The sequence below is a fragment of the Colius striatus genome, chromosome 6 (genome assembly GCF_028858725.1).
Source record: "Colius striatus isolate bColStr4 chromosome 6, bColStr4.1.hap1, whole genome shotgun sequence".
Lineage (NCBI taxonomy): Eukaryota > Metazoa > Chordata > Aves > Coliiformes > Coliidae > Colius > Colius striatus.
In genome coordinates, this window is record NC_084764.1 from 4,831,549 (window position 1) to 4,855,189 (window position 23,641).

General features: G+C 60.4%; 2 protein-coding genes across 2 annotated transcripts; one reads left to right on the forward strand and one right to left on the reverse strand.

Moving 5' to 3' along the window:
• The first annotated feature begins 253 nt into the window (after window positions 1-253).
• Window positions 254-1,626, forward strand: FREY1 (Frey regulator of sperm-oocyte fusion 1). Its single transcript, XM_061998045.1, has 3 exons — window positions 254-578; window positions 664-816; window positions 1,290-1,626. The coding sequence occupies exons 1-2, from the start codon at window positions 290-292 to the stop codon at window positions 789-791; spliced, it is 417 nt and encodes a 138-aa protein (XP_061854029.1). The 5' UTR covers window positions 254-289; the 3' UTR covers window positions 792-816; window positions 1,290-1,626.
• Window positions 1,044-23,302, reverse strand: MAPK8IP1 (mitogen-activated protein kinase 8 interacting protein 1). The gene is made up of 12 exons (XM_061998043.1): window positions 23,217-23,302; window positions 16,589-16,694; window positions 10,849-11,082; window positions 7,560-7,641; window positions 6,507-7,376; window positions 5,942-6,017; window positions 5,415-5,587; window positions 3,818-3,927; window positions 3,584-3,703; window positions 2,698-2,768; window positions 2,274-2,372; window positions 1,044-1,891 (listed from the first exon to the last, which is right to left on the reverse strand). Exons 1-12 carry the CDS (start codon window positions 23,300-23,302, stop codon window positions 1,819-1,821), a joined length of 2,100 nt encoding a protein of 699 aa, XP_061854027.1. The 3' UTR covers window positions 1,044-1,818.
• Window positions 23,303-23,641: the final 339 nt, after the last annotated feature.

Here is a 23,641-nt window from a genome sequence, read left to right on the forward strand (position 1 = left end):
TGATGAAGACTGCCGAGTCTGGAATGTGCAGGTGGAGGTTCACTTCTGAGGTCTGGAGAGATGAGGTGAAGGGGTTTGCTTTGGGAGGGGGGGAGAGGGAGGGAGGATGTGAGGGACAGGGGAGGGCTGGGAGCAGTGGGCGGGACCAGGGGGCCCAGAAGGTTCTGCAGGGGAAAGGGGGTTTCCATAGCAGCGGTGCCTGGTGGGGCCACCACAGGGGCTCCTCTGTGACCTCCCTGGGCAGCCAAGGCAGCCACACACCCTGTCCTGGGTGCTCCTGCTGCCTGCCATGCTGCGTGGGCTGCTGCTGCTTGCCCTGCTGCTGGGGGCCGCCCTCCCTCGGCCCTTGCCCCAGAGGTTGATGATCCCCCTGCTCCTCCCATACCTGAAGGTGCAGCAGGGCTCCTGGCCCAGCTGTGTGCTGGCTCTTGTGGGCCTGCCAAGCCCCCTGAGCCTGGCTGGGGACGAGTGGTGCTCAGCTGCCCCTCGCCTCTTCTTCCTCAGCAGCAGCTACTCGGTTCCTGAGGACTTCACCGCTCCCCTGGAGCTGCCGCAGCGGCACTTTGGCCTGGTGGACGGTACAGCCTTCTCCTTGCTCTTCCCAAAGCCCTTTCTCCTCAGGGCAGCCCCAGGCTGAGCCCAGCCTCTCCCTTCTCCCCTCAGACTACGGCATCAAGCCCAAGCAGCCGCGGCTCAGGGCCCGGCAGCGCTCCGCGGGGCTGCGCCACGCCGGCAAAGCCAAACGCGACGAGCGGGAGCTGCTGGACTACTACGGGGATGGGCAGCCCTGAGGCAGCCGGGCCCTGGGCCCAGCAGGTGAGGGCTGGAATGGGAAGGGGTGAGCCCTGCCTTGGGTGGGATGAGCCCTGCCTTGGGTGGGAAGGGAGCAGCTGCCCTCCCCACGCTCCTTCGGCTCTCTAAGGAGCGCTACCGGGGCTCTCAGCCCAACCTGAGCAGCTCCCCCCTCCTGCTGGGGTCCCCAGGGAGGCCCAAAGCCCCAGAGCTGGGACACAAACAGCACAGCAGCCCTGCTCCATGAACCATCGTATTTAATAGTTGTTGCCATCACAGCAGATCCAGCTGAAGCACAGAGACCGCTGGCTGCAGGGATGGGGAGATGCTCTTCTCCCTCCCCCGTGCTTCACCCATCTCCCTGCAGGCTTTAGCCCTTCCCTGCCCCGCTCCTGGTAGGCTCCCAGCTCTGGGCAGGGGCACCCAGCACCCCGGGGGCCCTGCCCCTGCCAGCCAGGGGAAAGGGGGAAAGGAGCAGGATTTCTCTCTCTCCCCAGACACAGACACAAGAGGGGAGAGACAAGGCGGAGGCAGCTCATCCTGGCACCTGCTCTGGCAGAGGAGATACTGGAGGTCCCTGTTCCTCCCTGCCCAGCAGCAGTGGCCCCAGGGCCTGGCAGGGAGGTGATGCCCAGCCAGGGCAAGCCCAGCTCCCAGGCAAGAGCCAGCAGCTGGGGCTTGTCAGTTGTAGCTGCTGTGTCTTCCCACGGCCAGAGTCCGACTCCGCCGCTGCGTTCCAAGTTCCCCCCACCCCACGGGCCTGAGGAGGAGATGCCATCACCTGCAGCAGGAAGGGCCTGAGCGTGCTGCTCTGGGAGAATAAACTAAGTATTCTGTACAATAAACACCATTTGTCCAGCCCTCCCCCCTCCCCCCAGCCCGAGGAAGGGGAGGCATGAAAAGAGACGGCGCTCGGTGCCCCGGGCCCGCTGCTCCGCCGGCCTCAGAGCCGCTCTTGTCCATGCACGACGCGGGGAAGGGGCGAGACTGCAGCCCTGCCTGTGCAGGAGGGGCCTCTGCAGGCCTCTACTCCAGGTAGATGTCCTCTGTGGGGCACGTGTACTCCACATACTCCTTGTAGAACTGCTGAAAAGCCCTCCTGCAACACAGCATTGGGCACAGCTGAGCAGGGGCATCTTCCCCACAGGCCCCACTTCCCTTCTCACCCCCCAGGCACAGTTTGACCCTCCAGCCCTCAGTATCTCCTGTGTTAGCAACCCAGAGCTGCAGGGCCTCTGTCCTCGCTCTCATCCCCTGCACCATGCATGACTTCCAGGCAGCTGCCTGCAAGCCCTTGCCTTGAGGCTACGAGGAACAGGCTGCCTGTAGCCCCCTTGGCTCTGGCTTTCAGCTCATCTTGAGGGAAGAGGAGGCAGCCTGGGGCCAGGTGTCAGCCTCACACATGTGGGGAGATGGGAGGGCTGAGCCTGGTTGCCTCATGCCCTCTGGGAACAAGCCTTCCCTGCCCAGCCAGCACTCACCCTACAGACTCTGCCAGGGGCTTCGTGGACTCCTCCGAGACAAAGACGTGACAGGCAAATCTGTGGTCAGCAGGGTGCTTGGTGATGAACCCAAAATATCTGAGGGCAGAGAGAGTGGATGTGACTGAATCAGCATCCCCAGGGTCTGCCCACCTTTCAGCACAGAGATGTGGGACTTCAATCCCCCTCCCAAACCTTAACGGGCACCAGCTGCCACGGCCCATGCCCAGAGCTGGGATGGAATTCCCATGCAAAGGCTGCTTTGGTGTGAAGCTGCAGCTCTGGGCTCACCAGAGGATCAGCTCTGAGTAGCCTCCCCTGCCCTTCCCAGCCTCAGGAGTGCTGAGCCCAGGGAGCTGGAAGGCAGAGCCTCCACGCTGAGCTGCTGGCACTGAGAGCCCCCTCACCCCTCCTTACTACTCACTTGTTGTTCTTTGGATGGTACCCACAAAAGGAAATGTTCTTCAGCTGGAAAAAATGGCTGCACTTGTTTACCTGGAGGGGGAGAGAGAGAGGCAGATGGACTGTCAAAGCTCCTCACCTCCATGCAGGGCAACCCCTGGGATGATGCACTTGGACTGAGCAGTGAAATGAACTGGAGCCTGATCCAGGGCCGCTGGCAGCTGACTGTAGCAAGAGGTTTCCCTGGAAGCCCTGGGCTGGGGGCTGTGCTCAGGCTAGAGGAAGGGCTGCTGTTTGCTCAGCACACACAGCTCTTCTCCCTTGCTAAAACAAGAGCTCTCAGAAATCCCAACAGACAGAAAGGGAATGGATAAAACTCTAAGTCACTCAAGCCTGAGTGTTCAAAGGGTCCCAGCCAGAAGTGAGAACTTAAATTACACAAGTTTAAAGAGAAACTAGGTTGATGGCATCCTCTAGATACAAGGAAGAAACCCCAGCCCTGCTCTCTCTGCCACAGCACTCGCAGCCATGAGCTGCTCCTACCCCAGCTGCAGGGGAGGTTTCCCCAGAGCTCGCTGCAAAGCCCTCGCTTGCCTCAGCCCAGCATCTCCCCAGGCTTTGCAGGGCTACTTATGCAGAATCAGCTGCTAATCAGAAGCCTGTCCTGGCCAGATAAAGAGATTACAGGGCAGAGCTGGAGGACACCACTCAAAATAGCAGCAGGCAGGTTTAGGAGGAGCTGATGGATTACCCAGCGCAGCTGTGAGGCACCGGCCCTTGTACACAGCATCACCCTCAGACTGGGGGATGCAGACCCTCTGTTTTCATAAGCAAACGTGACCTCTGGCACAGGGGGCACAACCCAGCAGCTGGGGGAGGGTGAGGAGGAGCAGGGAGCAGGGCTCTACCTTGCTGTGCTCCTTGGAGTCATCGGCTTTGACGGCGATCTTGACGCCGCGCACGCTGATCTCTAGGACGCAGCTGGAGGGTGGGTTAAAGTGCACAGTGAGGCGGCGGGTGGTGGCAATCTAGGGGGGGACAGCAAAGAGACAGACAAAGCCCCAGCACTCATGAGCAGTGAGGAGAGCTCATCCCCTTCCTTCCCTTCCCCACTGCTGCCAGGGGTGGGGTGGGATTGGTACCTTCTGCATGGCCGCGCACAGCACATCGTTGCCCTTGTGATAGGGAACCTGCACCGAGCCAAGGAACTTCACCCGAAACTGGTCCACCCAGTCACTGCTCTTGGCCAGAGCTGCAAGAGATGGTGTTACAAGAGTAGAAAACTGGAAGGGAATTGACCAAACAGTTAGTAAATTTATGAGTAAGTTTATAAGTAAGTTAGCACTGGCAGGGGCTGCCCAGAGGGGCTGTGGAAGCTCCTCCTCTGGACACAATCAAACCCAGTTCCTGTGTGACCTGCTCTAGGTGGTCCTGCTCTGGCAGGGGGGTTGCACTGGATGAGCTCTAAAGGTCCCTTCCAAGCCTTGAGATTGATTCTGTGAAAACTAGGCCTCCTTTGTAAAGCTGCTCCCTTGGGAAAACCCATGCCTGAGAAATCTGGTGGGCTGTTCAGAACCCAGCCCCATACAGTGCCCAAGGACAATGACAGGAGTAGCTGCTCTGAAGGAAGAAGAAAAGAGTTTGTTATCAGCCAGTTCAGCTGCTCACTGTCCCAGAACCTTGTCCCATTCTGGTCCAGAGCAGCAGATAATCAATATCTTAGATCAGTTAGGTCTAAAAGCCTAACTCAGAGTCTTGGCTTAGTGAGCCAAGTGATTTCAGTATGTGAATAACTTGTGTAAGCAGGGATCAATCAATCAGAGGGATGTAATGTGTAAAAGCAACAAATAACCAATCAAGGTAAAAGGCAAATTTGATGAACAATTACAAGCAGGCTTGATCTGCAGAGTAAAAGGGAACAAAGGAACGTTGGCTATAAGTATCTGTTCATTTTGATGCTTTGTTGGACACTCTCTGGGAACGATCCCACGTCCCTGCTGCATGTTGGCTCATAAAGGATGTCTCTGCTTATCTAACTTTGTCTAGATCAGCTTCTTCCCCAGCAGATTTGCAACAACAGCACGCTGTGGGAATCACCTCTGATCATCAGGCACATGGGCTGAGCTCCACCTCCCCATGTTCACATTACAGTTGGAAAAGACCTTTAAGACGATAGAGTCCCAGCCCTCCCCTCACCCTGACAAGCCCATCACTAACCCATGGCCCTCAGCACCTCAGTTTTGCAACAGCTCCAGGGCTGGGCACTCCCCCAGCTCCCTGGGCAGCCTGGCACAGGGGCTGACAACCCTCTCAGGGAAACAGTTCTGCCTCAGCTCCAATCTCAACCTCCCCTGGGGCAACTTGAGCCCCTTTCCTCTTGTCCTATCACTTGTTACTTGGGAGACCGACCCCACCTCACTACAGCCTCCTGTCAAGTAGCTGCAGAGAGTGATGATGTCTCCCCTCAGCCTCCTCTTCTCCAAACACCCCCAGCTCCCTCAGCTGCTCCCCATCACACTTGTGCTCCAGCCCCTTCCCCAGCTCTGTCATTCCCACCCCTGCATGTTTCCCTGCCCAGCCAACGGTTCCTGCAATCCCAAGTACCAGCTCCCAGCATCACACTAGAAGCTGCCCAGAGCTCCGTCCTCCCTCCATCCCCCTGCTCAGCACCAGCCTCTGCCCAGTGGCAGTGGACACAAGGTGGGGGACAGGAGCAGGCTGAGGGCAGGGGCTGGGTACCTGTGACATGCTCTGGCTCCTTGGTGACCTCGATCGCGTAGTAGGCAGGAAAAATGCCCCGGTTGCCCGTGCGCATGTTGTAGGCCTCGTACCAATAATCCTCTGCCTGCACCTCCACCAGCAAAGGGTCATCCACCTCCAGCTCCAGCTCATCCGCGTGGCGAGGCACAAACCTGGGCAGAGAGGCACTAGCAGCTGGCTTGGCCACCAGCCTTCTCAGTGGCAAGCTGCAAGGTAACACCCACCAGCAGCCCTGGCAGCCACCTGAGGGGCCACACGAACTGCCCAAGTGGGTTAAGGCTCAAAAGGCAGCCGCAACTTGGCACCTAAGGCAAGGGCTTCACCTGTTGAGCTACTCATGCTGCTTCCCAGAGATCCTGGCTGCTCCTGGGCAGATGCTGCTCCTGGGCAGCACGTGAGAGCAGTGGTTTGGTCCCTGGGGCTTCCCAAAAGCTGGAAGCACTGGGGTTTGGGCTGGCCTCGCTGCAGTGGGAGGGCAGCACAGGCTTTCCCCCAGGAGAGCTCACCTAAAGACAGCACGGTGAGTCTGCTCCTGCTCTTCCCCGTTGATCATACAGGAGAACAACCCGAAGGACTCGGCACCTGGGGACGAAGGCAGAGGTGGACATCTCAGCATCGAGGGGTTGGCACCACAGCCAAAGGAATGACGTGGTCTGGGGAGGCTGCTGAGGCTCCTGGGGGCGGCTCAGACAAAACAAAGCCACGTGGTGCTCAGGGGAGAGGAAGGCACGGGGAGAGCTGTCTCGCTGGGCCCACAGCCTCCCTGCACCAGCCCATGCAGTGGGGAGAGGTAGCTGATGTCAGGGGCACTGCAGGCTGGCACTGCAGGAGGGATGCTGTCCCCCTGCCAGACCACTCAGACCCCCTTTCAGCACGGCCAACCTCCAGCTAGCCCCAAAAAGCAGCCTGACACACCTCCAGCCACCTCCTCCTGCAGCTGCCAAGGCTCTTCCACATCCTCCCCAGCCACCACCTGGTGACCTTCCCATCTCCCGAAGGTGCCCTCAGCCTCGTGGCCGGGCCGGCAGCTTTCCCCCAGAGCCCACCATCCCGCCCAGCACCAGCACTCACTGGAGGAGCGCGCCCGGCCGCTCATGAAGACGTTGAGGAACTTCTTGGAGAAGTGGATGTCGGCCTCGGGGGTGGAGTCCTCGGAGAGACAGACCGAGTCTCGCTTCAGCGCGTCCTCCTCGTACTCCTCGCCGATGGCCGACTCGTAGGGCGAGGACACGCAGTTGTCGTAGACGGTGGCCGAGTCGCTCTCGTCGCTGTAGCCTGAGTAGCACTGCTTGAGGCTCACCAGCTCCAGCTGCACGTTCTCATCCACCACCAGCGTGTACTTGACCGAGTCGTAGGACAGGGCGCTGGTGTCCGAGCTCACCGAAGCTCGCTGAAGGCCGCGGCCCGGCCGGCAGCCGCCGCTCCCACCACCGCAGGAGGCCCTGGGCGGGTTCGTCTTGTCAGGAGAGGACATGTAGTCCAGCACCTCATCCTCCTCGCTGATGGAGGGCTTGGTTTTCCCCGCCAAGGCCGAGTAGCCGGAGGTGTCGGCGTCGGAGCTGACGGACATGCGGTTCTCGCTGGGCTGCGACACGAAGGGCTTGTCGTTCTCCAGGGGGTCCGAGTTCTTCTGCACGGGCGTCAGGTAGATCTCCTCGGTGGCCTCCAGCCTCACGTCCGTCTGGTAGCGGATGCGGTCGCGGTGAGCCTCGGGGCCCCTGGTGGTCACCACCACCACGCTGGCGCCGTGAGGCGGGGGCCGGCCGGCGGCCTGGTGCTTGTCGGCCGCCCTGGGGACGCAGGCGGCTGCCATCTGCGTGCCCGCCGTGCGCCGGCACGGGCTCTCCGTCGACGTGCCCCGGTCTTTGGTGGAAGTTGTGCTGTTTTGGTGATTGACCTCATCGCTCAGGCAAACGTGGTCGTGGGGAGGGGTCTGCTCACCTGGAAGCGGGGGGAGAGCGGCGTTGGCAGCCCTGCAGCACGGAGGGTACGGTGCCCTACAATACCCTGGCCAGGGATGCCACCCACGCTCCGCATGAACATGCATCCTGCGTCCACTGTAGGATGTTTTCCCCAGCCCAGCTCCTGGAGCCACCCCTCCTGGTCAACAGCCTGAGCACTCACCCGTTTTCAGAGGGGACGATGACCGGGACACCCGCTCCTGCCAACTGTGCTTTTTCCCCAGAGAGTTGTTGTTCAGGGTGTCCTGAGGAGAAGAACAAAGCTGCTTTGTAGCCCAAACAGTAAACAGCTCGTGGCACCCAGTGCTCTCTGGGTCCGTGGCACCCTGCTTGGCTTCCCACCCTGGGCACATGGGGGCTCAAGGACCACCCTGGCAGCCCTGCACCTCAGCCTGCTGCTGTGAGAGCTGGCATGGTGGTGGGCAAGCAGGGTGAGCCAGTTGGGAGGCCTGGATGGCTGCACTCACTCACCCTGGGGAGACTCAGCTGCAGGACCCCACAGTCCCGAGCCAAAAAGCCATCAAGACCCGAGCCTGCCTGGAGCCTGCCCAGGCTGGGCACACCGGCTTTGCAGCCTGCCCTCTGGCCCTACCTCCAAAGCACCAAACTCAGGGAAGCCCCAAGGGCTAGAGGATGTGCTGCTGCATAATGCCTGCTACTGGAGTCACCCATATGAGGTGGGTATGTAGGGGAATGCACCTACACACACAGACATGTGGACGGGTGCCTGTCTACATGTGCACAGGCACACACACACAGAGCTCACTAGCAGACATCAGTTCTGGTCAGCTGGAGAGGCAGGATGAGGCTGCCTGTGTCTTTGTGGGTGCTGGGTTTTGCCTGCCTGGCCCTGGCAGCTTCACTGTCACACGATCATAGAATCTCAAGGGCTGGAAGGGACCTCAAAAGCTCATCCAGTGCAACCCCCCAATCAGAGCAGGACCACCTAGAGTAGGTCACACAGGAACTCATCCAGGTGGGTTTGGAATGTCTCCAGAGAAGGAGATTCCACAACCCATCTGTGCAGCCCCCAGGTCCCCCTTGCAGACAGGGGACAAGTCCTCCCTGCCTGTCTTACCAGCGTGTGACATCCCGCCTGCTGTGGCCCCAACCCTGCTCTCCATCCTCTCCTCCACCCCACAGCTCCCCCCAGCCCCTCTGCAGAGCATTGGGGGTTTCTCCCTCAGCTGCAGCAGTGACATTTCTCATGCTGTTAGCTTTTGGTCAGGCACTAAGCCCTGCTGGGCCTCCCTGGATTTTACCCCAGCCTGAGGCTATCACCTACAGCAAAAGAGCTGCCCAGTCCTGGCTGCATGCAAAGTGCCACATGGCCAGCACATGAGGCAGCTTGGCTGCCTGGACTGGGATGGGACAGAGCCCACTGAGCCCACCCATGCTGCAGGGCCTGCAATGCTCAGTCTGGCTGCAGAGGCATTCACAAGGTCCTAAGAGGATGTGGCTGGCCGGTCCCAGCAGCTGTTTCTTCCCCTCACAGGAAGGGGATGCTCCCTGCACCATCTCCAGGCCACCTGCCTGGGACAATGGTCACAGAGAGCTCAGCAGCAACAGAGATGTCACTAAGCCAGCTCCTGGCTCACTGAGGAGAGGCTGGAGCACAGTGGGAGGGTGTCCTGCCTGTCACAGCCTGCCCAGCATGAGGAAGCTGTGGCACTAGAGGAGAGCCCAGTGGCTGGGGATGCGTGGCCACAGTCCCTCTTCTAACCACCTGCAGGAGCTGGGCAGGCCAGGAGGGGCTGGCACTGCTGGAGGGGGATCTCTCAGAGCCATCCCCAAAGGATGCCCTGCACCCTGTCCTGTCCTCTCCTCAGGGCACCACACGTGGGCAGGGAAAAACTGCCTTTGGCCAGAGGTGTGCTGCCAGAACAAGCACCCCAGCACCTCTCAGCCAGTCTCTGTGGCACTTCTGCCTCACCCACAGCACTACCTGCCATGGCCAGCCCAGCCCTGTGTGCACACTCCCACTAGCTCCAGCCCTGTGTGCCCATCCCCACAGGCACCAGCCCTGTGTGCCCATCCCTGCTGGCTCTGGGCTCCTGCTGCCACTTGTGGCAAAGCCCCCACCTCCCCTTCCCCACATCCTCAGTTTGGGCTGTACCGTGGCTCCTGGTGCAGCCTCACAGCCTCCACCATCCCCCTGTGCAAACATCCTCTCCCCCAAATCCCTCTCTGCCACCCTCCTATCCCCTGTCCCCACAGCTGGATGTGGCTGCCACGTGCCACTCGCTCCTCGGGGTCCCTGCACGCGGTGGGACAAGGCTGCCACTGTCCCCTTGTCCATTATGCCTGGTGCCTCCCCAGCTCTGCTGCCTTTGTCCCTGGTGCCAGCTGCCCTGCGGGGCCTCATCCTGGCTCTGTGCCTTCCTCCTCCTCCTCCTCCTCCCAGCCAGGGCCTCAGGCAGAGAGCTGGCATCAGCTGCTGGTGCTGGTGACATCCAGCTCCGACTACTCCCCATCTGTCACCCACAGGGACACCTGCCTCTCGCTTCAACGCTCCTCAGCTCAACGTCACCGCCACGAAAATCCTCCTACTTGGCAGGAGACACAGCTGAAGGCAGGAGGGAGGGGGCAAAAATAGCCCCATGCCTCCTGCACCTTGCAGGAACCTTGTTCATGAAGTTTGGGGAGAGATGGCTGTCACCAAAATGCCAGGAGGTGACAACAACCCCACGGCTGCCTTGGGGAAAACCCTTCCTAAACCTAAAGATGTGAAAGAACAGCCCCCTCCCCCCAGCCTCCTGCCCACCATTTTGGGTGTCACCACTGTGTCTCTCAGCTTTTGCAGGGGTGCTGACATTAACACTTCCTTTGCCAGGGCACCAACAGCACCAGGAGTGGAGGCTGCTGGGTTCCCCATCGCCACCCAGTGCCGCCAGGTCGCTCCTGCCCTGCCCTGGGGCTGGGGCCCAGCCAGCACAGCCAGCCCTGAGCCTGCCAGCCCCGTGGCACGGTGTCAGGGCCTGTGATGGCTCATTCATGCACTCACTGCACTCTGAATCCTTTGCTCTCCATCCCCACAGGGTCCTTTTCCCTCTACCCCCCTTGCCCCTGCCCCAATGTGCTCAGTCCCACCACCCCAATGCTCCTTCCCAACCTGTTCCCTCGCACCTTCTGCGGCAGGGATGGAAGAAGGACCCACTCAGCCCCTAAGCCCCCTCCCCACCGAGGTGTGGGGGTCTGGTCCCGGCTGCAGCCAGCACATCCCTGTGTCCCTTCCCAGTGCCCTCTGCCCTCAAACCGCTCCCTCCAGCTCTGCAGCACGGAGCCCCGGGGGAGCAGAGCGTCAACACAGCCTCCCCACACCATCCACCCTTCGCTCCATCCCTCCGAGACAAAGCCCCCGGCCGCGGGAGAGCATCCCCCCTCCTCCCATCCCATCCCATCCCATCCCATCCCATCCCATCCCATCCCATCCCATCCCATCCCATCCCCACCTGGCTGCGAGGCACCTGCGGGAAGAGGTTGAGTGTTGTGGGTCTCTTCGGCCTGTAGACATCCGTAGTCCCAGCCGGGGGTTCTTTTTGCATCGGCTCGGTGGCCGTTTGCTCCTCGGCCGGCGTTTCCCCCGTCGCATCGATGAGGTCGAGCTGGAGCATCTCCGCCTGCAGCCGGCTGCCCTCCGCGCCGCCCGCCGCCCGGGCCCCGCCGCCCGCACGGCTCACATGGCCCTGCCGGGATTAGCGCCCGCCGTAGCGACAGAGGGATGCGAGGGGATGGGGTGGAGGGAGGGAGGGATGGATGGAGAGGGGGGAGGGATGGAGAGGGAGGGCCAGCCGCCGCCGCGCCTCCCGCCGGGGCCGCGCAAGGGCGCGGGAGGGGGGGTGCGGGGTGCGGGGACCCGGCGCCGCTGCAGCCGCATCAGCACCCGGCGCTTTCTGCCTTTTAAAGGGACAGGGATGTTATTCCTGAGGCAGAGAAGCGCCACACACCCCTCCCTGGCCTGGCTCGCCGCCCCCCCGGTGGTGGGACATCTCCACACACCCCCCATCACCTCCCCAGTCCTCCCCCGGGTCTCAGACACACACAACGAGCGCGGTTTTCTCCTTTACAGTGAGAACAATCGCTCCCCAGGGACGTGCTGGAGCCCCCGTGGCTGCGGGTTTGCAGAACACAACAGGACAGGGTGCTTGGGCACCTCCTCCAGACCCCTGTCCCACACGAGGCTGGACCAGCCCGTCACCTGAATCAGAATCACAGAGTGGTGGGGGTTGGAAGGGAGCTCCAGAGCTCATCCAGCCCAAGCCCCTGCTAAAGCAGGTTCCCCTCCAGCAGGTCACATAGGAACGTGTCCAGGTGGGTTTGGGAACCTGCAGAGAAGGAGCCTCCACACCCTCCCTGGAGGTTTTGAGGTCTCTTCAGAGCCCTGTGATTCCTCCTCCTGAAGCAGACCGTGCTCCTTCTCAGTTCTTATCCTGGCAACTGGTGCTCCCACAAGCAGCCAGTCCCTTTGGTTGGAGGTTTGGTCCAACCCCTGCCTGGGGCAGGTCATAGAATCACAGCATGGTTTCAGCTGGAAGAGACCTTTAAGATCCTTTGTCCCAGCTCTATCAGCCACCAGCCCTCAGTGAAACCCCTCCAGGGACGGTGACTCCAGCAGCTCCCTGGGCAGCTGTTCCAATGCCTGACAGCCCTGTCAGCAAATAAACTCCTCCTAACATCCAGCCTCAACCTCCCCTGGTGCAACTTGAGGCCGTTTCCTCTTGTTCTATTGCTTGGCACTAGGGAGAATGGACGGACCCCTGCCTGGCTACAGCTTCCTTCCAGGTAGCTGTAGAGAGTGAGAAGGTCTCCCCTGAGCCTTCTTTTCTCCAGGCAGGTCAGTCAGGGCTTTGCTCATCACACCTGAACACGGACAGAGAACCCAATGCCTGCCTTGGGTACTGGTGCCAGTGCTGCACCACTGCTTTTTCTCCCTATGGGCTTGACATTTTGACTGCACTCTCTTTCCCCTCACCACCTTTCAACTCTCAAAGCCCTTGAGGGCTGTAAGAGGAGCTTCCTCATCGTGCTGAGCCATCACACCCCTCCTGGGCTATGTTGCTGGGCAGAGAGGCACTGATGTCCCCCCAGGTGTTTAAAGGTCGGTGGTTTCCTTCCCAAGCTGCCTTCAGAGCTTGCACGTGCCCAGGGTGCTGCTGCCAGCAATAAAGGCTGAGACTTGGCATCAGAGAGTTCAGTTCCCTCTGTTAGCAGCTGCTTGTGGGGACTGGAGAGCTCACAGAGGTGGAGAAGGGTGTTTTTGTCTGTCTGCAGCAGCACAGAGGATTGCCCCTCTATACTTCTCTCATAACAGAGGTCTATACCTCTGTTATAGGTTTGTGTGGAGCTGCTTCTGGTAATGGGGAAGGGGCCATAATTGTGGCTCCTGTGAGAAGCTGCTGGAAACTTTCCCCAGCTCTGAGTCAGGCCCATCTCTGGGGCTGAGCCAGCTGAGTGCCTCTGACATCACTTTTTAAGAAGCCTAAAAGGAAGAACCCTTCTATTCTGGCTTGTTGTGCACACATCAGCCTTCCCCATCCTTCTGCACGACCCACCAAGTGCACCCAGGGCCATGGGGATGTTTTCTCCTCCCATCTCGCTGAGGCTTCCACCATCCTGAGGAAGGTGGGGGTGTGTTGCCAGCTGGGCCTGAACCACGACAGCCTCCTTGCAGATTCTCTGTCTTGAAGCCACTATTTCTGGAAGGCTGCTAAAATAGCCTATGATGAAGTCATCTTTGTTTTTCCAGGACCAAATAAAACCCCAAACACCACCTCTATTTGGGTGCTGCCCTCCACACTGGTTGCCTGTTCCTGCCATGGGCTTTGCCCAGATCCCCCTCCTTACCAAAGTCACTGGCCATCCCCATCCAGCAGCCACCTTCACAGAATCACAGAGTGGTGGGGGTTGGAAGGGAGCTCCAGAGCTCATCCAGCCCAAGCCCCTGCTAAAGCAGGTTCCCCTCCAGCAGGTCACACAGGAACGTGTCCAGGTGGGTTTGGGAACCTCCAGAGCAGGAGCCTCCACACCCTCCCTGGGCAGCCTGGGCCAGGGCGCCCTCACCTCAGCACCAAAAAAGTTTCTCCTGTTGTTTCATTGGAACTTTTTGTGTGTTCCAGCTCATGCCCATCACCCATTGTCCTGTCACCGGAGACAACAGAAAAAAGTGTCACCCCATCCTCCTGATACCCACCCTTTAGGTACTTACAAGTCTTGATGAGATCCTCCCTCAGTCTCCTCCAGACTAAACAGCCCCAGTTCCTGCAGCTTTTCCTCATAAGGAAGATGCTCCAGTCCCCTGATCATCTTGGTGTCCCTGCTCTGGCCTCTCTCCAGCAGTTCCCTGTCCCTCTGGAGCTGGGGAGCCCAGAACTGGACACAGGACTCCACATGAGGCCTCACCAGGGCAGAGCAGAGGAGGAGCAGATCATCCCTGCACCTGCTGCCCACACTCTCCTTGATGCCCCCAGGCTGCCATTGGCTTCTTGCCCACGAGGGCACGTTGCTGGCTCATGGTTAGTTTGTTATCACCCAGCACTCCCAGGTCCCTCTCCTGGAGCTGCTCTCCAGCAGGTCACCCCCAGCCTGTGCTGCTGCAGGGGGTTGTTCCTCCCCAGCTGCAGGACTCTGCCCTTGCCCTTGTTGAACGTCATGAGGTTCCTTCCCAGCCCCAGGACAGCATTTGTCCCCTGTCTCCATCCCAGTGCTTTCCCACTTGCTGCTGGGTTACTGTGCCCATCTCTCCAGAGACTCACTGCTGGGTCAGGAAGCTTGGAGGGGGTGGATGCCCCCATCCCCACAGCTCCTCATGCTCCCCACAGCTTCTTTCACCTTTTCCCACCACTCTGCTTCAGTGTGATCCAGCAGCTCACTCTCACCCCTCATCAAGGAGGTTGTAGTCAGGTAGGGGTCAGTGTCTTGTCCCCAGGAGTTACAGATAGGACAAGAGGAAATGGGCTCAAGTTGCCCCAGGGGAGGTTGAGATTGGAGCTGAGGCAGAACTTTTTCCCTCAGAGGGTTGTCAGCCCCTGTGTCAGGCTGCCCAGGGAGCTGGGGGAGTGCCCAGCCCTGGAGCTATTGCAAAGGCGTGGAGCTGAGGTGCTGAGGGCCATGGGTTAGTGATGGGCTTGGCAGGGTGAGGGCAGGGCTGGGACTCCATCATCTGAAAGGTCTTTTCCAACCAAAACAACTCCATCATTCTATGATTCTGAGATCATCTGCTCTGTGGCTCTCACCAGCTGCCCAGCACTGTGGGGGTGACCAGGACCAACCCTCCATCCTGCACAGCACAGCATGAGGGGCTCAGTGTGCACAAGGCCTCAGCCTGGCCCTCCCAGCCCTCACCTGGCACCAGGCTGCCTTGCCCAGCCAGCCCAGCGCTGCCAGCAGCCGCCCGACGCGGCCCTGGGTCACTGCTGCTTTGCAGGCACACACAGCCAAGCTGCTCCCTCTGGGCCTGGCTGCTTCCATCAGCAGCTCCCACAGCTCTGAGCTCTCTCTGGATGCCAATCAGGTTGCAAAGCTCCCCAGCTCCTGCTTTCAACGTGGGGACTGTAAAGCCCCCCTCGCTGTTGCTGTCACAGCTTTCTTTCAGTTCAGCTCCTGGGGCGATCCTCTGTGCCCCATGGAAAGCACTCAGTCATATTTTTAGCAGGCTCTTTGTTGGAGCTTGGCTGTGTTGGTGAGGAGCTCGCTGCTCCCCCTTCACCTCAGCAGCCTCTCGGTGCACTCAGGTCTGCCCTGAGCCATCCCTGGGGAGCTCACTGCTGCCACCCCATCAAGCCCTGTAACGGCGGGTCAGGTCTCTGCACGGCAACGCAGGGCTGCAGCAACCCCCTCACTAAGCTGTTTGCAATGGGTGAAGCAGCCCATTTGGAACTCATCCTCAAGGAAGGTGAGCTGTAAGTCCTGCAGCCACGATCCCTTACAGCCCCTGCCTGCCTCCCCTCTTGCAGGCAGGAGGATTTGCCCATGCCCTGTGCCCAGCACCGGGTCTGCCTTTGGTTTCTGCCTCCAGCATTATCCCCCATTTCCTTCAGCACCCACAGCCCTGACTCTCCCCATCCTTCTCCAGCCTGCAGCTAAGGCAGAGATGAGGAGCAACAGCCTCACCTCCAGAAGCAGCCAAATTGCTGCTGGGATTAGCCCCAGGGAGCACAGCTCCTTCAGGGACCACGGGATACTGGGGACACCTCACCTCCCAGGGATGAGGTTTGCTTGTACCTTCCCATCTTCAACAAAGGCCACCAATTCACTTCAGAGTTTTGAATCTGTCACACATTGCTCTGCCTTTCCCCTCCTCCCTGGCTCTGTATCAGTTTTGCAGATGAAATTTCTCCCAAGGGATGAAACGATTCACAGCTCCAGCATTTGCATCCCCTCACCATGAAACACGTGGGGCAAAACACTGCATCTCTGCCTCTTTCCAAACCCAATGCCATTCTCAGTTGGTCTCCCTATTTCTGCCTCTGTGGCTTTCTCAGTCAGCTCAGATAGTGGGGTGAACCCCCTCAGGGTGCCCACAGCATGCCCCTGGGTGCTGAGACCCATCTGCAGCATCTGCACAGGCTTCATGGCTCCCATTTGTATTTCAACTCTGCCCAGGACAGAGCTACCTCCTCCATCCCTGTTTCACCAGCCTCCAGGTCTCCTGCCTCCTAAATGCCTGAGGGCAGCTCTTGCTAAAGGCAGGGAGCAAGCTAGGAGGAACTGGGTGAGCAGAAGAGAGCTCTTGTCATGCCAGCCCAGCTGCATCCCCAGGCCCAGGGGTGCATGAGGGAGTAGGAGGCACAGACCATGTGGGACCTTCAGTGTCCCATCCTCCTGAAGATGCCCATCGGGTGCTAGAGGCTCATTGGCCATCCCACTCAAACAGGGAGCTCATCCCTGAGAAACAACCTCAAACTGCTCCATCACAGCAGGAACCAAGAGGCACTGGCTTTGAGATGCTTTTTCTCTGTCCCTTGGGTTTGGCTGCCTCAGAAAGTGCCACAGTGAGCAGCAAGCACTGCTGAGCAAAGGGGGTTAGGGTCATGCCAATGGGCACCTTGAGGAACCATCACTAGCCTGGGCAGCTTGTGGTCTTGTATGGGAGCCCAAGGTCCTGCATGGTAGCCCAGGGTCCTGCCAGCCCCACCAGCACACTCTGCCCATGCCCCTGTCCATGCCCATCCCCATCATCCCCATGGTGCTTACCCGGGTGGCCAGGCTCTCCTTGCAGTGCAGACTGATTCCACACTCATCAGTGATCTCAGAGAGGTCTTCATCCTCAAACTCCTCGAGGCTGATGTCGTGGGTGAGCCTGGAAGGAGTGGAGATGGTGTGGTCACCCACTGCGTGGGCAGCAGGTAGGAGGGTGCAGGGCAGTATCCCACACCACCCACCCCAGTAGAGCTCCTCCAGTCTGTACTGGGAAAGGGGCTGCTTTTTGAGAGGGGATGGGTCTGTCCTCACCAAATGGCTGGGCATGGCAGTCTGCAGCTGTGGGAAAGCAAGAGTGTGCTCCAAACCAGCCCCTGTCTGACCAAAGGCAGCTGGGAGAGCGTGGGGCAGAGAGCACAGCCCTGGCCCAAGGGGTTTGACTGCCATCATCCCAGGAAGGCTTTGGGGTTGTCCCAGCTGGGCAAATGCCCAGCCCTCAGGGAGGGCAAAGGCTGGGCATCCTGACAGTGCATAGCTGGACCCACTGGGACAGGTGACCACATTGAGACCCACAGACCTTGCAAGCACCACAAAGCCACTGGCCATGGCAGAAGCAGCCCCTGGGCCGTGGCTGGCAGGGCTGCACAGCCTGGGGTGCCTGCAGGAAGAGAGGGCAGCAGTTTCCCTCAGCTCCAAAATCACTCTGGAAGGTGACTGTGGGCATCCCCTGAGCATCCTTGCATGGCCTCAGGGGTCTCTTAGGGCTATCAGCCCCAAGGGCTTATTAGACCCCTCCAAAGAGTCGATAGACATCCTTTTAGTGTCTCCACAGAGTTTACAGATACCCTTTTAGCCGTGCTGAGGAGCAGCTCCTGGCACGCTCACGGGTGTCCCCGGGGGCACAGCAGGGCCCTCCTGGCTCCTGGGCATTACCACAATGGTCTTCTTGTTTATTCATTACCACAGGGGTAAATAAAAGAGCTCAGCTCCAAACTCCTCTGCCAGCCACCTCAAGCCACCCTCCCCCAGCCTGAGTTTTGCCCGGAGAGGCCACGGGCGCTGCTTTGCGTGCTGCTGTGTCTGTTTGCTCCCAGCTCCTGCAGCTGGGCTGAAGGCACCACACTGAGCCCATCACCCATCTTTGGCTGAGCCCTCACCGATGGGGAAGGAAGGAGAAAGGTATTTAGTGACCTGCAGAGCTCCCACCCTCCCTTCCAGCACCACTCACGCACCCCTTGGGGGTCCCCTCCCTGCAGCCAGCGCTGATGGAGGGGTTCCACCTCCCCTGTCCCAGCCCCTGGAGCAGGAGAAACCCGCGTGGGAAGCAGTCTTCAGCACTCTAGAGGTGCCTGGCCATCCTCCCCCTCACCTTGCCCATGGCAGGGAGGGAAGGCAGAGCAGGAGGCTCGTGATGAGCCTTCAGAGCACCAATCGATTTCCTCTCGGGTTACCGGTGTCGGCTGGGTGGGACATGGCCAGTGCCTGCCGCTCAGGCCTCTCTCTCCCTGCCCTGGCGGGGGGCTGGGTGCTGCAGGAGCAGCTGTGGGGGGTGCCAATGGCCCTCTGCCCCTCAGATGTAGCCCCTGCCCACACTCTTGGGGCTGGGGGATGCTGTGTGGGAAGTGCTGGTGCGGGGCAGGATGCGGCCGGCTGCCTCTGCGGTGCCCGGCTGCCACGCAGCTCCTTCCCCAGCCCCAAAAACTTCAGCCTTGGCCACGGGACAAGTTTGCTCATGCCCCGTGGCCACCACTCACAGAGGTGCCCAGGGGTGAGGGGTTGCCCCTTGTGTAGCGCCACACCCCCCCCAAGCCAGCCCCCCCTGCCCGAGGCCCAGCATGTCCCCTACCATTTCTCCCACTGATCTTCCAGCCAGCTCTCCTCCTCGGTGCTCGACTCCATTTTCAAGGGCAGCTGCATCGAGGAGAACTCCCCCCCACCTTTCCCTGGGGGACAAGCTCCCACCCCAATCAAAGCCCCCCGGGGTGAGGAGGAGCGAGGGGGCTGCCAGCCGAGCCGCGGGTGCCCGCTGCCCCGTCGCAGTCTGTGCCCGCCTGCTGCTCTGTCTGCTCACTGCGCAACCTGGGGAAGCTCATTAAAAATAGATGGAATCAGCTGTCCTGGAGGGGAGGGAAAAAAAAAGAGAATAACCTCCCCAGCTGAGCCACAGCCAAGTCCCAGCACTCTGCCGGGGATGCTGAGTGCTGCTGCTGCCAGCCAGCCCGGCTCCCGCGCCTGCTCCAGCTCAGCACCCGCGCTCTGCCCGCCTCAAAACACTCGGCCTCCTCCTCTGCAACTCACTGGCCAAGGCAGGGGACAGAGGGTCCTGCTCCTCTCTGTCCCTTGCTGCGGGAGACAGGAGCGTCTGGCCTGGTTAGGGCACGTCCAGCATCGTGCCCGGCCGTGTTCCCTGAGCAGAGGGGAGCGAGAGCAGCACTTCCACCAAGGGCTGAGGCCAGGGCAGCGCTGCCCCTGCCCCATCAGCCCTCACCTATCCCCTAGCCCCGCTCCTGCCTCAGGCAGGGACATCCTTGACCTTCCCCAATCTCTGGTCAGGACTGGAGAAGCACCTGGCGAGCTGCTCTGGCAGCTCCCACCCCTCTCCTGCTGCTGAAGGAAACCAGGCCCTTTCCCAGGAGGGGCTGCCAGCTGCTGACAACCAACTGTTGGCATAGTGGCCTCACATAATCACCCCCGTGCCTCTCAGAGCTCCTGGCTGCCCACTGGCGTGCTGCAGGCCTCTGTTCAGTTCCCACTCCATCGGGATGGAGCCAAGAAAGAGACACCCACTCCAATAGTGAGGTGGGGAGAGGGTATCCCCCTCCCCAGCAGCTGCTCCTGCCCCTCTGAGGCACCCAGTGAGGTGCTGCCCCACTGTCCTCCTGCCCCAGGAGCTCACCTTAGCCCCCTAGCATGGGGGCTGTGAGGGATGGGTGCATCTCCCCCCAGCCTGCCAGCTGCTTGGGACCCTCTTTAGCCCTGGCTGGGTGAAGGTGGGTGATGCTGGCAGGAGCCCCGCTGGCCAGCTGTGCTGGAGCACTCCACCGAGCTGACCTGTTGCTGGCTCTCTCCCTGCCAGTGCCACACTTAGCAAACGTCACTCATGCTGCTGTCTGTGTTCATTGTCTCTCCCAGCCCTGATAACGGTATCCAGGGCTCCATCTTCCCTACCAGCTCTGCCTGGAGGCACCTTGTCTGCTCAAAACCTCCTCACTTAATGCAATGAATAAAGAAATCTCTGTCTCCTTATTACTCCCGCCCTTCTCTCCTCTCACATGGATGCTCCAGGACTTCCTAGGAGACACAAGGAGTGGAAACACCCCTGCTTTCTCTCTTGCTTTTCAAGGAAGCTAAAAATACCAGCTCTGACTCCCCTCAGCAGTAAAAGCCTGAGCAGGACCTACAGCAGCTGTTGAGCCGAGCTCCCCAGCCAGCAGCAGCGGCGGGGGCACGGTGCTGCCCACGTGCCACCCTTGCAGGTCTGTGGGAGGTTGGCTGAGCACCATGGTAGGATGGAGCTGCCTGAGCCATACTCTGCTCTGCTCCCAGGCAGTGCTGTGTGAGAGCCCTGAAATGAGCACCCATGAGGACAACAGCACTAGCCTACATTTGGCTGGCCCTGGGTTTTTTCTTGCATCACAAGAGCCACAGAGACTCTTTTATCTGAGCCAAGAAGGACTTTATCAGAAAGGAGCCCTTTGGTCTCTCTCACAAGAAGACAGGTAGCCTCTGCTCTGACCCCTAGCTCATCCCCTCCAAACAGGCTCTTCTGGTGGCTCCAGATCACTCCAGAGTGGTGGGGGTTGGAAGGAAGCTCCAGAGCCCATCTAGCCCAAGCCCCTGCTAAAGCAGGTTCCCCTCCAGCAGGTCACACAGGAACGTGTCCAGGTGGGTTTGGGAACCTGCAGAGCAGGAGCCTCCACACCCTCCCTGGGCAGCCTGGGCCAGGGCTCCCTCACCTCAGCACCAAGCAAGTTTCTCCTTAAGTGGAACTGTTTATGTTCCAGTTCATGTCCATCACCCCTTGTCCTGTCACTGGGCACTACAGAAAAAAGCATCACCCCATCCCCCTGACACCCACGCTTTAGGTACTTGTGTTGATGAGGTCCCCTCTCAGTCTCCCCCAGGCTGAACAGCCCCAGGTCCTGCAGCCTTCCCTCATAAGAAAGATGCTTCCAAGAGGAGCCTGGCAGACACATGAACCAACCCATAGTGCTAGGACTGATTTTTGCCTCAGCCTGAAGGTGCTGAGGGAGGGCCTTCCTGAGGGCATGGATGGGTCTGCTTCCCCACAGAGATCTCCTTCCATCCCAAGACCCCAGCAACAGCACAGGAAAGGGCTGTGATTTCCCACAGGGCTTCCCAAGGAGTGGGGTAGTTCCCCCTCTTCCTTGACCCAAGGAAATAACTCCTTGTTTCCTTCCCTAGGAGCCTTCCTGCTCCAGCAGCAAGGTGGATGCTCTTTACTTTTATCAGAGGAACCAAGAGACTGGTCCCAGCTGCACTCCCTGGAAAAGATGCCCCAGTTGTGCCAGCCCTCCCTGCCCCTCTTTTACTGGGCAGAGGGACCCCCAGTCCCAGAGAGCCTCTTCTGGGAAAGCTTGGCCTGAAGCACTGGCAAAGCTTCTTGGCAGGGCAAGGAGCTGCAACATGGTGTCCCAAAGAAAGATGCTGAGGAGCCCCAGTGAGAGGTTTTGGGAGGCTTAAGGACAAAGGGGAGGCTGGATGAGACCTTTTGAACTGCTGTCTCCTAAAATGTTATTGTTCCTGTCACCTCTTGCAGTCCTCCTGGCTAAAGGGAGGTTCACCTCACCAACCTCCTTCTCCCATCTCTTCTCTGACAACACTAAACCATCACCAGCAGTGAGGACTTGCCAGCCCATCAGAAGCCAGCCCCTGGGGCTGCTCACTAACCAGGGCCAAGCCCTCTCTCCATTGCAGCCAGCTCATCACCCAATGCTCATGTGGGCAAGTGGAGCTGGTGTCTGTAGCACACGGCCAGAACCCCCGAAACACCTGGTCCTGCAGGCAGGCACGAGCTGAGTCCTCACCCCTGAGCCACACTCATCCTCCCCAGGCCCTCCCTGAGCCCTCGCAGCGGGGACACAGGACCTGGGACAGGCTGGGCCTCGGCTTTGCCATCCAACCCACACCATCAGCATTTCACAAGCAGTGCTCCCTCCTTGCACCCTGCTCCCTGTCTGGCTGCCAGACCCTGCCCCAGCCTCGGGGACATCATCTCCTTCCACTTGAAGGCTCACAGGCAAGGTCTGAACCCCCTTGCCTTGACTCCCTGGCTTTCTGCCCAGCTGCTCAGCCTCCTCCACAGAGGTCAGTCCTTCCCTGGGCAGGCTCACAGCGCTGGGCTCCCTTTCCCAAGGTCTGTGGCACAACAAGCAGCAGCACCTCTCTCCCTCTCTGTTTAGTGGGGAAGGTGCCCAGGGGACAGCTACTACCTCAGGCTGGTGAGCCTGACCCTCTCAGGGCCCCAGAGCTGCCCAGCAGCTCAGGCTCCAGCCCCTGGCTCGGCAGCCAAGCCCCTTCTCCGTGGTGGACACTTCCAGAGGCAGCATTTACTCGATTGGCAGGGTTTACCCAGCCATGTTGCAACAGCTCCCAGCAGCTCTCACAGGCAGTGCTGCAAGAGGAGGTGGCTGCTGAAGCCCTGGAGCCCCCAGCTGAAGGGGCTGCAGGAGCAGAGGAGCTCTTCAGGGGAAAATTGGTTGAGCACCATCATCACCACAGCTCCTGGCAGCATCCTGGCAGGGTCCCGCTGTGCCCTTGGGCCTCAGGGGCTTGCCAGAGGCAAGTGTGAGCTTAGCTGTGGTGGCTCCAGGGGAGGACCAGCCCCCTCTTTTCCCTCACCTCCAAAATCTCACCCCCCAGAGCTCAGGGGGTGATTCCCCACGCTCAGCCAGCTCCCTGGGTGCCAGAGGCAAGCGGAGAGCTGTGGCTGGCGATGGCCTCCCCACAAGCAACACCGGGCACCGCGCTCATGGGCAGTGGCACAGCTTCCCCTGTCTGCCCAGCACACCCCAGAGCTCTGCCCTCAGGATGCCCAGGAGGCTCCAAAGCCATCCCTGGCCTGGCTCCTGCCGTGGGAAGTGCCTGTGAGCAGCGACCAGCCTCCCTGGGTCTCAGAGGAGACAGCCCCCCGCGTCCCAAATCGATGGCAGCGCTTGGTGCTGCCGGGAGGATCGATTCTGGCACTTCTCCCACCCTCTCACTCGGGGTTCCTGGCTCCCAAGGGTGGGGAGGAAGGGGGAGCACCTGGCATTTCTAGGAAAGGGCTACAAAAAAAAAGGTTTTCCTGGGAATAGGGAAAGACACGAAGCTGGTTTTGGTGAGGAAAGGGAGGTAAGGCAGGTGAGGAGGCTGGGGCTTGTGGGGCTGCAGCGGTGTATGGGGGGAGGGCCAAGATGGGGGTGAGCTGAAGCAACATATGGGGTGAGTGGGCTGAGCAGCCATGGGGGGGCCCTGGAGGGATGTGTGGGGTGGGGGCTGAGTGGAGCCTGGGGCGGGGGGTGAAGGGATGTGTGGGGTGGGGGGGCGAAAGGATGGGCAGGGAGGAGGCAGAAGCGCTGGAGGAGGTGGGGGGGGGCTGCAGCGGATGGGGAGCGTTGCTCGGGGTGGGGGGAGGGAGCAGCCCTGCGGGGGTCTCGGGGAAGGGGAGAGGGGTCAGTACCTGAAATTGGGGGGCGAGGCGAGGTGCAGCCCCAGGAAGGGGGAGGAGGCGGGCGGAGATGCGGCTCCTTTCTCTCGCTCCGCCATTCTGTGGCTCTCTCCATGCAGGCGGAGGGCGGGCGGGAGGGAGGGAAGGAGGGATGGAGGGGGGGAGGGATGGAGGGAGGGAGGGGGTTGCTGGCGGTGCCGGCAGGGAGGGACATACCTGCTGCCGGGTGTGTGGGTGTAGGGGGGAGAGAAGCGAGGGGGGGCTCAGCCCAGGGGCTCCTTCCCGCGGTCCCCGGCGGCAGCTGCAGGACAGATGTGCCCGCAGCTGGACCGACACCCCCATCCCCCCACCCCCAGAGCCCCCGCAGCGGAGGGTGCAGCCCAGGGACACCCAGGGCCATTTCCACGGCGGGGACATGCCCCGAGGCAAGCGGGAGC